General features: G+C 38.8%; 1 protein-coding gene across 1 annotated transcript; it reads left to right on the plus strand.

The window, feature by feature from the left end:
• The first annotated feature begins 9709 nt into the window (after positions 1 to 9709).
• Positions 9710 to 15799, plus strand: nefma (neurofilament medium chain a). The gene is made up of 4 exons (XM_057360776.1): positions 9710 to 9773; positions 11654 to 12954; positions 13988 to 14112; positions 14299 to 15799. The coding sequence occupies exons 2-4, from the start codon at positions 11914 to 11916 to the stop codon at positions 15659 to 15661; spliced, it is 2529 nt and encodes an 842-aa protein (XP_057216759.1). The 5' UTR covers positions 9710 to 9773; positions 11654 to 11913; the 3' UTR covers positions 15662 to 15799.
• The last annotated feature ends 1406 nt before the right edge of the window (positions 15800 to 17205 follow it).

Here is a 17205-nt window from a genome sequence, read left to right on the forward strand (position 1 = left end):
CACTTCCACAGCGCGTGTGAAACACATTCAGAGGTGGAGCACAAAGCTCAGATTTCTCCAGGGACCAACAAGCTCTATGAAACTGCTGTGTCTTTGAGCTCAAGCAATTTTGTGCAAAATATACAAAAAGAAAAGTATGTGGGATGGCAGAGAGGAAAGTTTGTACATTTGAAGAAGCTGCTCCTTAGAATGGAGTGCCAGGAGATCACTGCCACAGCACAACGTTTCATAGAGATTAGCCAAAGCAGTCACAGAATAAATATATGTTTTTGTGGCACTTACTCATGATCTGATCTTTAATTTTTTTCAATATATTTCTGAAAAACGTTTATGTGCTAATATTGTGGTGCTGAATATCCTTACGCAAAGAAACTATATTTTCCTATACATATACCTGTCAACATATTAAATCATTCAATATATATTTGAAAATTACACAATCAATTTATTGCATTATATTTTCCAGTATACTTGTATATACACTCAAAAAAATGGCTCTTTGGTTTAACATAATTAAATCATGGACAGTGGTTCCACATGTTTGAGTCATGTTTTCTCAACATGAAATTAACATGTAGCAAGAACATAAATAAATCAAGTAACCTCAACATGAAATTAACATGTAGAAGAGCAAATCACCATTATTGTGATCAGTGTTTGCTTTAGTTGGGTTCTTGTTTTGTCTTTTATTGTTAGATTTTATTCGCCTATCGAAATCGTTTTGTTCTACATTTGTTTCGGCAAAGAAGGAGAGGGACTAGCAGGATCCAGTGTAGTCATTGTGAAGTTACTGATATGTTGTTCATGAGATTGTTGTGTTATTGTTAACAATATGTGATAATAGAGGAAAATTAGATTGTTGAATCAATTAGACATCAAGAATCAGTGTAGGAATCTCAACAATGGTGACAATCAACAAAAGAAAGCATCATGCTGCAATGCATGCTGGGTGACATCATAGTACAAAACTCATTCATGACTCCTAGCATGCATTGCAGTTGATCTGTTTATCTGAATTAGTTTGATGATTGTCACCATTGTTTAGGTTTGTATGATGAGTGTTGATGTTTAAACGTGTCAGAAAAAAACTTCGCCTATTTTGCCCCAGAAAGTTTGCATTTGTGACCAGAACACATCAATCAATCATCAATCTTACTATAAATTTCAAGCAGCTTCTTCATTTATAACACACCATAAAAGCAAACAACTATAACTGTCCTCTTGTGACACATCACTTTTTAATGATTTACATGTGCTTTTGTTAAACACATTCACAAGCATGGAAAGAGAACAGAAGAAATGGAGGATGACTTAACAATGTCAAGAATCAAGGTCCCAACTAAAACAAACACTGATCACAATAATGGTTTGATGAAATTTAATTTTATCAACATGAATTGCGGGTGCAAAAGTTATTTTGATTCAATGCCATTAACAATGACAAATCAATAATTTTTAACATTGATTTAATGGTTGCTTGCTATCAGGCTATTAGAGTTTAGTATTCTGTTGTGTTGGCATTTTAAAGAGTTTATGTGACGTCTGTTTTAAGAGTTGTGCAGAAGACTATCTTGTTGGGTTTACTTGATTAGAGTGATTGAGTGTAGACAAGACCATATAACCAAACACCTCCCAAACTCATTTTACATATTTATGAAATTACAAACATCATTAATGCAATTATCACAACTACAATATAGTTGCTGTTGTTCCGAAACCTTGTATATCCAAATTCAAAGTTTTTCAGGAAATAGAAAAAACACTACTTGAAATGATCAAATACTGTGTTCTCAGTTGACAAGCACTTTTAAATACTTTTTATTAGTTTGATTTTCACAAAACCCAGTGACATACATAAAGGGTGACCAGTGTTGGGTCAGTTACTATGAAAAAGTAATTAATTACTAGTTACTAATTACATATTCAATAGTGTAATTAGATTACCGCACAAATTACTCTCTCCAAAAAGTATTTAATTAGTTATTACTAATTACTTTCTATATCCTACGTCAACCTTAGAATTGATTCAAGGATAGACATGAAATGGCTTATTCAATTCATTCAAATAAATAACAACATAAATTATTCTTATTAACTGATCAAAGTATACAAATGTTAGAAGGATACATTAAAGCATACATTTTAAAGTTAGACTTATAATTTTGATGTCATTTCTACTATTGAATATTTTACACAGTATTTAGTTCAATTACATCTGAAGTAGGGTTGTCACGGTACCATAAACATATCTTCCGATACTATACCTTATGAAGTATCACGATACCAGTATTGCGATGCTGTGTCATGTTCATAATTAAAATCTTCAAAATAGACCAAAATTCCTTAATACTCAGATCTAAATGAAACATGTTGTATTTAGTGAACTGTATTATACTGCACTCTACAATATTTGTAGTATTAACTGTAGTAATTGGATAAGTTTTAGCAAATGCTGTAGTATACTTTAATATTTACTGTGGTAAGATTTAAAAACACTAGTGTCTAGTAATTTTAGCAACGTTTACTGTAGTAACTACTAAAGAACATTTTTAACACTAATTCAATCAATGTGTGACAAATTGCATTTATTGCTAATTGCAAAGTTGTAGACTATAAATTGACAATCAGCATAAATCACTATATAAGTAACAACTTAAGGCCCGATTCACATTTCCATCTTTTCCGCGTGCATATTCGTTATTTTAAATGTAGACGCTCAGCAGGCGCGCGCAAATAGGGGCCGACGCGCTCTTTCTTTCAGGCGCGTCGGCGCCGCATCAAGATGAAAATAGTTCAACTTTTCAGAATGCCACACACTCACCGCATGAGAAAGCAGTGCGAAAATTTGACGCGAAATTTGAATCGCCCCTTAATGTGAAGTACCTCATCTAGTTACTGTCATTTTAATACAAAAAAGGAGATCAGTTAAAGGCAGCAAAATACTGTATATTTATTGTGTATGTGCATATAACAAACTATAAAAAACTACTAAATATATAAATAAAGCTGAATCATTATCTTCTTTTCATTCTCTAAAAAAGTCCCAAACTCTTTGCTCTGTCTTAAAACAAGATGTAACATCACAAACAACAATGTTCAATAATCTAGTGTCAATAGGCCTGCTTTTTCTCACTCTCTTTCTGAATATCTCTCTCTCTCTCTCTCTCTCTCTCTCCCCCTCATCCTCTCAATTTCTCATTAATTTCCATTCACCAATGTCTGTCCCACCAGTTCACACAAAGCATCCATTTTCTCAAGGTCACCTAGGCTCGAATCATCCCATAGCCCACTGCTGACTGCATAGCCGTGGCACTTATGAGAAATATGCAGCTATGTATTGAGAATCAATGTTGGCAATGGTGCCGGTATGCTCTGTAGCTGCATCAGCAGATTTTTTTCACTCTGCAAGTCATCAGCACTAAGGTGCTTTTGCATTCTCACTGCCCAACAGAGGGCAGCATTATCTGTATCCGTACGTAACAGAGCACCTCCAAAACAAAAGCTTCTCACAGACAGACACACGCTCAGATGAACACAGAGGAAGGGGAAGGTAAAGCAGCTCTGCAGTGCAGAAAAGAGGCTGCACCATTATCAATTACACCTCCATCTCACATCGGATATCAGCTAGAAGGCCTGCAGACACAGCACATTTGCCCAGACCGGCCTAGCCCGGCCCAGTCCTGAGCAAACGGCAGGAGAATCCATGAATCATGAGTGTTATAGGGTTCCTCAGAGGAACCATGGAATTGGGGGTGATATGGGTAAGTTACTTGACGGAGCATATATATGAAGTATAATGGTAATGAGACGAAGGAACACAAATCACGCATGCTCTTAAAAGTGACCGCAGTTCAACCTACATAGTGTGCATTCCGTTTTATATGTTATATGTCACATATTAACATACATTAATAAACATGCATAAATCCACACCACCGTCTCATATTTAGATAGGAGGTGATTAGCTATTGATAAATTAATCTGTGGTTCATCCTATAAAATCATATTATGTTTCTTTGATTCTATTTGCTGTTCAAGCTGCGTGTTGGTATGGGCTGGCTGATGCTTTTGGGTGCAATGAGACAGGCTGGCTGCCCCTCTCTGCCATAAAACGAATCACATCCATATATCATCCCCACCCTGTGAGGTAAAACAGCATTGCATTACAGCCTTTGATTTAATATCAGATTCTGTGCCTGCAGGTAGGAGACAGAGAACATAAATATCTGAAAGTCAGTATAGTACCCTTTCCAGCTTTCACAGTATCCGGGATATAAGCTGAACATCTCAATGTAAACAGTGCCTTAAAGGCCTGCAAACACACAAATGTGCTGGTATATCAACACATGGGATGCAATTCAACAAATGCAATACAGAACAACACTAGCACAGCAGAGCCGTGCACAGTATAGAACAGCACAGCACACAGCACAATACAATACAATACATAGAGAAAGTGCAACACAGCCTAATACAATCTAGGGCATCATAAAACTGCACAGCACATAGGGGATGCATTAAATTGTAAATGTGTGTCTGCTTAAAGCTAATTTTATCAACACCAGCAAACCCTGTATGGCCTGTACATTCCAAATGCACATACAGTAAACACATTCATGTATTAAATTTGTCTTCAAGAACCAGCCAAATTTGCAGACAGAAAGTGAGATGGACCTTTAATAAGATTGATTCTGTAATCCTGATTACATTATTAGTTCTGGTGTGGATTCAGATATCTCTCTGGGTAAATCAAAGCAGACTTCCAGGAATATTGTGATTGACAAGTCAATCGCAGAATGTATGCCGCATTACAGATACCTCGGATTTAAGATATTTCCAACACGCAAATAACGTTTGGATGTAGTAACATTAAAATGATTTATTAACAGTAAAACATCAATGTTACCAATCCTTTAGTAACATTAAGCGTTTAAAGTATTTATTAACATTAAAACAGCGCCGTTCCAGAAATTATTTCCGGGTGTGTTCGACTTCATGCGGCACTGCGCAGACTAATCGTCACGTGACATCAAAGTACCGCGAGAGCGAGTTGAAATCATGTTTTTGAATCGCTCTCGCGGTATTTAGATATCATCAGTTCATTAGTCTGCGGAGTGCCCCGTTAAAACTATAGAAATAAATCAAACGCAATTAACCTGATTCACTATCCTCAATGGAAACGCTGTTTACCCGACCGCTCATCCGGTTAACTGACATCAGCATTATTTTTTATATATGAACGTTGTAATGGACTTTATTTTTCAGTCCATTGGTCAACCCATATTTACTTCTGAGGGTTTCAATTTGAATCGAGCATCATACGAATTATATTTTGAGTGAAATATTAAAGGTAAATCAAGCAAACTTGCCAAGGAAACTCCACGAAGGCTGAAGGGAACGGGGTTAAAGAGCGCAGGCGCAGGCTCAGAACATGCACTGTAGATACAGTACACCATGAAGGTGGGTGCAGCTCATTGGCTGTGGTTTAAATTGAATTTAATAGGCCCATATGAATAAAGGGTTTACTATAAAACCCCACGTGACGTAAGTGTTTTTGACAGATTGCTTCATAGTTAATTATGATCATTATTAATTAAAGGAGAGAACAGTGTGCAGGGTCCCCAGGGAATAGATGGGTTGTAGATGGATGTTGCATCTGCTTTGTTTAAAATGTCTAATGATTTGAATTTGCCCATTGCGTCCTTTTGCTTTGGTACTTATGTGAAATATTTGTTTGTTAAATGGTGTTTTGGTATCTGTCTGTCTGTCTTATTTATATGAACTGAATTGAAGAACTAAAACAAAACAAAAATCCACCAAAAATAACCTAATTCAAAACCTAACACAGAATACAGATACCATAAAACTACAGTGTGAATAAAGAATGCAAGTTCTCTTGAGCCTGCATCATTTTTTGATCAGGAATAATTCTGCTCTTCTCACAGGAAGTGGATTACACACCATCTGAGTTTGTGGACAGTGCAGTCTTGCTGGGAGCCACGAGGTCAGGCTGGGTGTGACAAGGCATGCTGTTGTGGTCAGAAAGACTGGGCAAGTGGATGTCAGCAATATCAGCATGGACTGGTTTTAGGAGAGCTCTGATCCAGTGGCTGCCTCGTATGTTTGAACAAGTGTTTTAGCTTGATAGCAGCTCTTGCCAGACTGCAGGTATCTTCTATTTATGGAACTTCTCTCATTGCACTATTTCATGGGTTATTTGATGCAAAATAAACCAAAGCATGGCCTCAGATTACAGTTACCGTAAACACTACACTGTACATCAGAATGCTTTGTTCAGCTCTTTCTCAGAACTTTGTTGTTGTAAAATCATTACGCAATTATTTAAAGATGCAGGGTGTCATTTCTTGTAGGCACCTCCTACTCTAAATGGAACTGCAAAGACAATAGTTGTTTTCGAACAGGTTCACCCCACCCTCAAAATCATCATGGGTTCTGTCAGAATATGCTGTGTCAATCCCAGAGTCATGAAGCAGAAAACTGTGATGTCAGTCAACAAATCACTGAAGAGTTATCTGTGCACAAGTATTTGGAAGACACATGCCAGATTTCCCCTGGGCTTTTTTCTCTCGTTCATATTTAGGGTATAGAAGAGATGCTATTCCTATAGCATGCTTTCTGCATTATTCAGGAAGTCTGTGTGAAAACTCTTCAATACACTGTCCTTACTGACTCTGAGAGGGATACAAATGAACAAAGAAAACCAATGCTAGAGAGAATGAAATCCAAGTGAATGATTCAGCAAATCCATCTTTCATGCCCATATTAGTACTACATTGACCCTAAGAATTGGTGTATTTGCATAACAAAATTTACTAGGATTATTCACATAATTAAATAAATGGGCAGTGTGTAGAATTTGATTGTGAAGCTATAGACAGTTTCATCTTAACAACATAAACAAACGTTACTGCGCATGCGTACTTGTGTGACCCCAACTGAACTTCCGGCACGGGCACACATTCACAAACAAGAGTGCCTGTAGATTATTTCTGATAACAATGAAAAGAAATCGAGAAGAACCGTTACTTGGCTAAACTTGTCTCTGCAATATTTTGATTTTAGACTCCGATACCAAACTCAACCGCTAGATGTCAATGTACCATACGGTTTGTTTAAATGCGACTGAACTACAGGACCCATTCAACAAATTGTTTATTTAATAAAATGACAAAATTCAACAAATCATTTATTTAATACAATTATTATACAGTACAATAATAATACAAATTAATATTCACAGAAATTAAATAAAATAGTTATATTATTAGACACTAGCCAAACACAAACCGGAATTTAACTGGGGGTCAGGCGTGCGCGCGTCCGATGAAACGATCATAGGCTTTTCCTCACTCTCATTGCTTCTTTTCAGTTATCATTTATTTTGGTCTACTGGGTAAAGCTATTTTATCAGAAAAGCAAGTGTTCTGCAGCTCTATAAGACATAGTGACTGATCAGGGTACTAGATAGAAATGCAACTATATTAATTGCATTAAAAAGTTTACAATCGTAAACATAAATTATAGTAATATAGGTTTGTTTGTGTGTAAGTGCTTGTGAGTCAATGCAGAAATGCAAATGTGTGTGTTTGTGCCTGTTTTAGATAAACGCCTGTGTACATGTTGGTGTGCGTGTGTGCATGCACTGCATTGTTTCTTGCCCTTTTTCCTGAAAGTCATCTTTTGTTGGCTAATCTCATCTATGAAGGGTAAACGTTCTCCTTTCCTGTCCCCTGAGAGGGACAATTTGTTGACACAGACATCGCTGATGTGGTGGCACGCACACCTAGAACACTCTCACCTGATGAAGGACTCGATTTTGGATTGGTTTTTTAAATCACGTGACTAAAAGGGATCCACCCACCGAGGAATCTAACTTTGGGACTACATTGGACGTTTTACTTACAGTATCTAAAATTGTATATGTAATAAAAATATGTTGAATGTCTGAGAAGAATGACGTTAATTTTAATATTGGTTTTTGGTTGCATTATTCATATCTGAAGGATTATTATTAGAAAGAGAGAGAGAGAGAGCTGCTGATGCATTGCAGATAAACTGCGTATACTAGGCAACCCCTCCCTTTCTTATCCATATACCCCCCCACACACACACACCAGACCTACTCTATGACATCACTTCTCCATTCTCCAACCTGAAGATGCCCCTGTGAGGGAGACATGACTCAGCCACCTCCTCTGCCTCTTCACCCCCAAATGAAATGATGATCGCACAGCCTCTACTTCTGTGCTTCATAATCTTACCTTAATATGTGATATAATGAAAAAATGTAGCTATGAAATATTGTGTGGCTGGGATGAGAGTTAATTAATTGAGAAAGGCAAATCAATTAACAGCTGTGACAGTGCACAATGTTATTTTTCCTGTCTTGTTCACAGACATTTTCTCTCCACTGATGGCCGGACCCCCGCATTGCCGTCAGAGTTGCAGAGATTTGTTGATTTAATGGACGCACATCCTGCAGGCATGGGGTCAGAGAGTGCGTTCAATAACTGTGAGGAAAGCCGCAACTAGTCATTCACAATCCTGGGGGTGAGTTAAACTGCCACACAGCTTCTCATGTCATCAAGCTAGCCAAGTTCAGTAAAACCCGCCTCCTGTGCAAACATTAAGCTGCAGAGTTGAAAATCTGTGCTCGGTATTGTGACACCCTATGCAAGAGCGAGGGAGCTGATGTTACAAGATAAGGTGATGATGATGGCTGTCAGGTTTAGTTAAGCACAAGTTGGATGTATAACATCAAAGGTCATTGGTTCTCACATGACCTGTGACCAGATGCCATGACTTCAAATCTTAGGAGCCACATTTGAAAGCAGTACAGGCATGAAAAAATTAAGAGTTTTCCTGATTTTATTTATAGGTAATAATTTTTGAAAATATTTTCCACGGCTGTATTTTTGCATGATTTAGTGTGAGCGTAAATAAGTTCAATAACTTAAACATTACATTACACAAACCTAGCATGAGAAGACTTTTATTGTCTTACATAATATGTTATCTATATATTTTATTGTATATTTTATTGTTCTTCTGACAGCCCATGGTCCCTATAACTGTTGTTGTTTTAAATGACCCATGTGGGGATTCTTCAAGATCTATCCATCTAGCACACACCCAGCCGTATAGTCTCAGTAAATCGTAACAATCTCAACAAAAACAGATTACTGTTTTCTGCTGAGACATTTATGGCAGCTCATACTGTAGATTTGCAGCATATTAGATGTCATCCTGAAATACACAAAACATGAATCATGGAATAAAAAACGAATCAGGCAAGAGCAACATTTTGCAGAATGCAATGAGTTCTTTTTACTTCACTTTTTTAAAACTCACCCATCGATTACACAAGTGCATGCACATGTTGTAGGTGTGTGTAACAGCGGTTGGATTTTGTTCATGACACAGATCGTTAGGGCTCGCTACTTTATAATGCTGCTCTCTGCTTCCACATCGATACGCTGACCAGCAGCATCTTTGGTCTGGTAAATGTCTCTGAGGTAAGATACAGTAAGAATATGGCTATAAATCACACCTGAAAAGAGACCACCAGGTGTCTCTCTGTGTCTTACACACATTCAAGATTTTTTCACCCGACTACACGGGTGTTAACCCTTTCCCCAACTTTTCCTCTCTCATGAATAAAAAATGGCCGGCAGGAGAAAACATTGAGGATGGAGTGCAGAGAGTGGAAAATGTTTTCCTGATGTCAGCTGGGACCTTGAATGAGTCATAAGGTAAAACACCTACACATGGATCAATGTATTTCTGTATGCTCTCATATATAAACTACTGCTATTTCTGTTGTCGGCTGATAACTGCTGAGTCATTATGTTTATCAGAGGGGAGGGTAGCAACTCTAAGAATTCCTAAGGGCTAATTTAACAGCAGTAACCTCTAGAGATTTAAATCAGCATCAATTCGATTTCATGCACTGCTGCCCTGCGTTTAAACCAAAGAGCTTATCTTGCAACACAGATTTCATGAAAGTATAATTGAAAAAAACTTTTCATTTACAAAACCTCCTCCTGATGCTACCCTTTACCTATTAACCGACCTTGTGCATAAAATTACTTTCTCACATTAATTTAAATTGCCACTTTAATATTTACATGCCATTCCTGTATTTCTGCATCAGAGCATACCTCCCCCAAGAACTGGTTATTAATAAATCAGAGGCTTCTCTCTGCGTCTGGGACCATATGCACGCACACTGCCCGTTCATAACAGCAGGATCACCAATAATGGATCAGTCTAGGCTGGTACTGTAAGGGCGTTCTCTGCAGCATTACTGCTGGACTGCATTGCATTTTAAACCGCACTGCTTTGCACATAATCACCTTGAGCGATAAATGCCTTGTTCCTCAGGGATAATTCGCACATTTATAAAGGCTGGTTCTCAGACAACCAGCATCTGGAAGAGTACAGTAAGACAAGGTCTTTGGGTTCATGTGTGGCACTGTGTGCTGAGTGATGGGAAATATAGGAATATAGCAGTTGCTAATGTTAATCGTCTGTATTCATTTCCTCACTTCATAAATTCTAATGAACTATTTGCCTAAATTATATTCTGTGACTTCAGGGAATTAAATTGTCAGGGATTTGTAAGGTCAAAGAAAGAAAGTTCTATAATTAACCATTAAAAACGTGTTAATGTTAAATTAATGTTAAAATGTTCATTTGTAGTTTTTAATTGAAGCGATTAAAAATATTAAATGATAAAAATCTAAAATTCTAAAAATTAAAATCTACTATGTAATGTTAGTAACCGGTTTATACAATAAGGGATATGTGTCATGTCTGCTTATGACATGATTTTAAAAAGATCAATGTTTGAGATGATGCAAAGAGGGGAAAGGTTACTGTGCTCTGCCCATGCATCTGTTCTGCAAAGGCATTATTGTGATTTACGTGAAAATAAGTCTTCAACCAGCATGAAACATCAGGGTTAGAATCTGTGTGCTGTAAAAAATCATTTGCTGCTTTAAATTTTTAAGGACTGTTTTAAGTTTTGGCCAGTGGTGAGTTGATATAATTTGAAATTGAGATGATGTAACTTTAAAAAATAAATTGAAATTGCTTCTTTTATTGTGTTGAAGTGCTGTTGTAAATTGTACTTAAAAATTAAGGGCAGCAACCATTTTTTACAGTGTACAGAAAAAATCAATCGAAAAAATATTTTAACTAATAAGTTAATCATTTCAATTATGGCAAATTATTCCAAATCATTACAATCAATGCAAATGCCTTTCAATTAAAACTTGCGGTTGACAACATTCATTCAATGCAGAATGTTTTATTATATTTAATTATTATTTATAATAAATGATGTACTATTATATGTAAATATTATGAGCATTTCATACTAAGGTTAGCACACTACACTCGAGCTACTATACTGTATACAGTACACGCCCTTGAGTTTGTATAAAGCGCTGTCCTTGGTACTGACAGTAGCCGCTCAGTGATTGGACAGCGCGTCCAGACTCTGTCCAGAGTACCAATCATGTCACGTCAGATGTCGAAAATAAGTTTGGTACGCATATGATACGTTTTTTAATCAACATCTCGATCGTTTTCTTAATGTGTCTCCTGTCACCTTTTCCTTATCCGTAAGATTTCAGGGTCGCCCATCCACTCGTCACGTGTGATCAGGAAGCCACTGAAACAGATAAGTGTAGCGATCAGGACCCTCCCACAACGACGGATCAATGGTCCAGTCAAAAAAAGCCTGAGCCTTTTCGCAACAGCGCCTCGAGTATATAAAGGCAGGTGGTTCGGCTATCCGGCGCTGAGAGAGCCACACACCCTACACCTATCCACAACTCTTCTTTAGTCCACATACTTTCTTTCCATCTGCACGTACACTCTGTCCGTATGAGTTACTCGATAGACAATATAGGAAGTCCCTACCGGAGGGTGATGGAGACTAGGACCAGCTATGGTCGTAGTAGCGGCAGCCCCTCCAGCGGATTTCGCTCCCAAACCTGGTCCCGGGCGAGCCCGGGTTCGACTACATACAAGAGGAGCTTCAACGTTCCCGTGGCGAGAGCGTACGGCTCAACAGTTCTGAGTTCAGCCGACAGCCTCGATTTTAACCAGACTTCCATCCTGAACGGAGACTTCAAGCGCTCCAACGAGAAAGAGCAGCTCCAGGGACTGAACGACCGGTTCGCCGGGTACATCGACAAGGTTCACTTTTTGGAGCAGCAGAACCAACAGATCGAGGCGGAGATCCAGGCACTGCGGCAGAAACAAGTGTCGCGATCTCAGCTAGGCGATATTTACGACCAAGAGCTGCAGGAGTTGCGCTCTATGCTGGAGCAGGTCCACAACGAGAAGGCGCAGATTCAGCTGGACACCGATCACATTGAAGACGACATCCAGCGCCTTAGGGATCGCTTCGATGAAGAGGCGCGCATCAGGGAAGAGACGGAAGCCATCATCCGCGCGCTGAAGAAAGACAGGGGTGACTCAGCACTTGTCAAAGCAGAGTTGGACAAGAAAGTACAGTCCCTGCAGGACGAGATCGCTTTCATCCGCAACAACCACCAGGAGGAGGTCAGCGATCTGTTGGCGCAGGTGCAAGCGTCGCAGATTACCGTGGAGAAGAGGGACTACCAAAAGGCGGATATCACCGAAGCGCTCCGGGAGATCCGCTCGCAGCTGGAGGGCCACTCGACGCAAAACCTGCAGCAGGTGGAAGACTGGTTCATGTGCCGGTACTCGAAACTAACGGAGGCGGCAGAGCAGAATAAAGGCGCCATCAAATCGGCCCGTGATGAGATCACAGACTACCGGCGCCAGTTACAGTCCAAAACTGTCGAGCTGGAGTCTGTCCGAGGAACCAAAGATTCGCTGGAGAGGCAGCTGAGCGATATAGAGGACCGACACAACAATGACCTTGCCAGTCTTCAGGTAAATGGTCACTTATGTACTGCAGTTTTATTTAGAAGATTTGGGTATTTTAACCAGCAAAGTCCAGTTAAAAGTGAGCAAATGATGTTTTTTAAATGAGTTACAGTATGTCTTAAATATGCATGGGAGAAATACAAAAAAAGTTATTTAGGTTGGAAAGTTAAACATTCATACTATCATATGTTCTATTATAGTGAATATTTCGTTTGTATTGTGATGTTTAATCAACTGTAAGGTTCATTAACACATCTGCAACATACACTTTTGTTCCTTTTTTTCCCCATCATTTGGTGCAGTCATAAAATAATGTGATGGCATTTTGAGCGCATTATTGGAAAGCAAAACAATAGACAATAGAAACAGAAAATTACATAGTCATTCAGCAAAGGATTTGTGTATAAGAGATTACATCATAGGTGCAGAGGAATGGGGTTGGAAAGGGTTAAGGAGAGGCAGACATCCAGAATGCAGTATCTCCCTGTTCTTTGCTGAGTCAGAGCAGATGAAGGCTTCATTCATTGGCTGTTTTCTGGCATCACCTCATACTGATTAGTGGATGCCCTTGAAGGCTGTGAATACAGTCAAATTTGATGCAGTGCAAAACATCAATAGTTAATTAATTTAATAATGCATGATAACGGTATACATTTTTTCATTCAAATTCTTCACGATCCAATTATTGCATTTATCCTGAAGAGCCATTCAAGTTCAATTTATCTAAGTTTTCTGAATTTTAACATTGGAAAAATAAGAACCAGATGAGGAAAAAGAGGAAAACATGATAAATATGAACCCAACACAAAAGATGTCATCATTTTGCATCACAAAGAATTTATTGCATGTGAGGGACATTTATGTCCCCTGAAGAGAAATTCAAGATTTTTTTTGCATTTTAACATAATTGATATATGATATATGACCGATATGATCATTTATTAATTCATAATAATTATATTTTGAGCAACATATGTATTTTTGATCAACATTTTAAGGCTTTAACTAAATTGTCACATTATTATGTCTGTCTCAATAGGAAACTATCCACCAGCTGGAGAATGAACTCAAGAGCACGAAGTGGGAAATGGCTCGGCATCTACGTGAATATCAGGACCTCCTGAATGTCAAAATGGCACTTGATATAGAGATTGCAGCATATAGGTAAGATATATTTCGCATATTTGTCCCATGAATATGACTCTGTATGTAAATAGCTTTAAATGTTCTATGCAACAAAAAACTGAATTATCTGCATTTTGTCAAATTTACATATAGATCTTTCTAAATAATAAATGTACATTCATAGTCCAACTCTTCTTAAACTTGAATGCGTTTCTGTCAATATAGAAAACTTCTTGAAGGAGAGGAGAGCCACTTTAGCACTTTCCCATATCGCCAGACAGTCACCAAAGGCAAAAAGGTCAAAAGTGAACCCCCCAAGCTTAAAGTTCAACACAAGTTTGTGGAAGAGATCATCGAGGAGACAAGGGTGGAGGATGAGAAGTCAGAGATGGACGAGGCTTTGGCTGAGATGGCAGAGGAGTTATCAGCTGCCCAAAAAGAAGACGAGGGAGAGGATGAAGGAGAGGCTGAGGGTGGTGAAGAAGAAGGAGAGAAAGATGAGGAAGGTGAGGTGGAGGTGATTGCATCCACCGAAGCCAAAGTAGCCTCCAGTGCTCCTGCTGAGGAAGAAGAGGAGGGAGAGAAGGAGGAAGGTGATGAAGAAGAAGAGGCTGGAAAGGATGAAGAAGGAGGTGAGGAAGAGGAGGGAGAGGAGGAAAACAAAGAGGAAGAAGGTGAGGAAAAAGATGAAGAAGATCACGAAGTCGAAGAGACCGCCCTGAGCTCCAAGTCACCTGAAGCAAAGGCTTCTCCTGAGAAAGAGAAAGCAGATGAGAAACAGGGCAGAGGAGGAGAGGAAGAGGGTGAAGAAGAGGGAGATGAGAAAGATGAGGAAGATGCAGGTAGCGATAAAGGATCCACAGATGAAAAAGAAGCAGAAAACAAGGAGCAGTCTAAAAAAGCAGAACCAGAAGAAATAAAAGATGATAAAGAGGAAGTCAAACCGGAAAAAGAAAAGTCTACTTCAACCAAGACGGAGGAAGGATCTCCAAAAAGTGACTCTCCTAAAGATGCATCACCAAAGAGCGAGAGTCCAAAGAGTGAAAGCCCCGAAGAGAAGGAGGCACCCAAGACAGAGGCTCCAAAGAAAGAAGCCCCCAAAAGTGATTCTCCAAAAGACGAGAGTCCTAAGAAAGACACATCCAAGACAGAATCCACGCAGAAAGACGCTCCCCAGCCAGAGCCACCAAAAGCCGAGGCTAAAGAAGATTCCCCAAAGGCAGCGGATGAAAAAGCCAGTAAAAAGAGTGAACCAGAAAAAGAGGCTGAAGACAAAAAGACAGACAAGAAAGATTCTACAGTAAATGGAGACATGGGAAAGAATGACAAGAAGGAGGAGAAGAAAGATTCCGATAAGAAGGAAGTGATCTCCAACGGAGTAGACGAAAGTCCCACCAAAGACGAAACAAGCCAGCGGGTGGTTATCACCAAAACGGTGGAGACCATTACCACCGGAGAGGGTGGAGTCAAACAAGTTACAAAAACTGTTACCGTAACCGAGAAAGGAGACGAGGTGAAGGAAGTTCAGGAGAAAGTGGTGTCCAAAACTGCGGAGAAACAGGCGGTGAAGGCCGCGGAAGCAGAGTAAACTCAACCGACCGAAGAGGAACCGGCGAGAATGCATATCAAGCAATCACAAACACAAAACTCACATAACTAATCATAAAGCTCAACAGATATACTTAACTGCATTAACCAACCGAAAGACTTAACAAAACAAAAGCAAGCTTAGAGAGAAGCCATATGACGCGGCAAGCTAAAATTTCAAATGCATGTTGAGTGACAGCTTTAAATGGGTTCTGCTGCATATGCGTTCAGGGACGTCGGGAACTCTATTCATTTTCTTTCAAACCGCAATACCTGGGGAGGGGGGGAGGTCACTTGAATGTGGCATCTGCATGCCAGCTCAGGGGGAGCGCGCTCCTCGAGGTAGAAAATAACCGCTGTATGTATGACAGTAATATAACAATACTCACAGAGCAATGGGGAGTGACTTGCTTTGGGTAACGCGGGGCCGTAGTGGAGAAACGTGTTCAGACAAAATAGCCTTACAAGAAAACGCGGGGAGATCAACTGAGCCAAAAATGCAACTTAGAATTAAGGAGGCAGGAAGACAATGGTGAAAATAGGCCATGGTCATATACACAGTACATAAAGCAACTAAGAAACTCTTAGCCTTAAACATGCTTTTTACCGTCGTCAGTTATGTTTACCTATTGAGTGCGTTTGAAAATAAAGCCGTCAAAGCGCACATACATTCTTGTATGCATAGGATTGACTTGAACTACATACCGTTAATGAGGTGCTACCGTTTGCAGGCTCATGTCTTTATTCATCTGAATGAATTTCTCAGCAGCATTTGCTCAATAAACGTCATACTAAAATGCACTGTACGCTTTGTGTCGTTCTTTCTCACGTGTGTCTGGATTTCATTTAGCATACATGTTGTTTTTTAGACTTTATTTGTGAGTATAATTGACATATTATTTGTAAGAGGTGAAAATAATAAAAACAAAGACTATATTAGTGTGGGTCTTCACATCACATTTAAATAAAATGTCAACATTTGTGGAAAATTAAAGAAGAAAGAAAAATGTTACTTTGAGTTTGAGCAGTTGGTGTTGTGTTCACTGTCCATCTAGAATAACATGAAATTACAATTTAAAACATAATCTGCAAATTGTCCAAATAAATTGAAAACGTGATTCATGTGCTTAATTATTTAATCTTAGGAATTTATAATTGTCAGATAAATAATAGATATTATCGGTTCACACAATCTTTTAGAGCTGATTGAGAACAATTTAATTTGTACAAAACTCATACAGAACTTCACAGTAATCTTCAACTTCTGGACTGATCAGGGCCAGTATTCACAAAACATCTTAAGGCTAAAAGTAGCTCCTAACTTGCTGATTTAGGAGAAACTCTTAAAAATAATGGGCATGTCTGTCCTAATTATTGTGCTAAGAGTATTTCACAAAGCCTGTGAGACGTTACGGGTAGTGTACGGGTACGTACGGGTAGTGACTCCTAAGTCACTAAGACCAATTCACAACAATCCTAAAATGGCTGTAACACCGGCAGTCTACCTTGAAACGTAAACATTTTAGAAAGATTTCATGACAATGA

The sequence above is a fragment of the Triplophysa rosa genome, linkage group LG19, assembly GCF_024868665.1.
Source record: "Triplophysa rosa linkage group LG19, Trosa_1v2, whole genome shotgun sequence".
Classification (NCBI taxonomy): Eukaryota; Metazoa; Chordata; class Actinopteri; order Cypriniformes; family Nemacheilidae; genus Triplophysa; species Triplophysa rosa.

Excerpts from the sequence above, each read along its gene's own strand:
- nefma (XM_057360776.1), top strand. The coding sequence starts at position 11,914 with ATGAGTTACTCGATAGACAATATAGGAAGTCCCTACCGGAGGGTGATG. Across the intron at positions 12,955-13,987 it reads ATGACCTTGCCAGTCTTCAG|GAAACTATCCACCAGCTGGA; the intron begins GTAAATGGTCAC and ends CTGTCTCAATAG. Across the intron at positions 14,113-14,298 it reads ATAGAGATTGCAGCATATAG|AAAACTTCTTGAAGGAGAGG; the intron begins GTAAGATATATT and ends CTGTCAATATAG.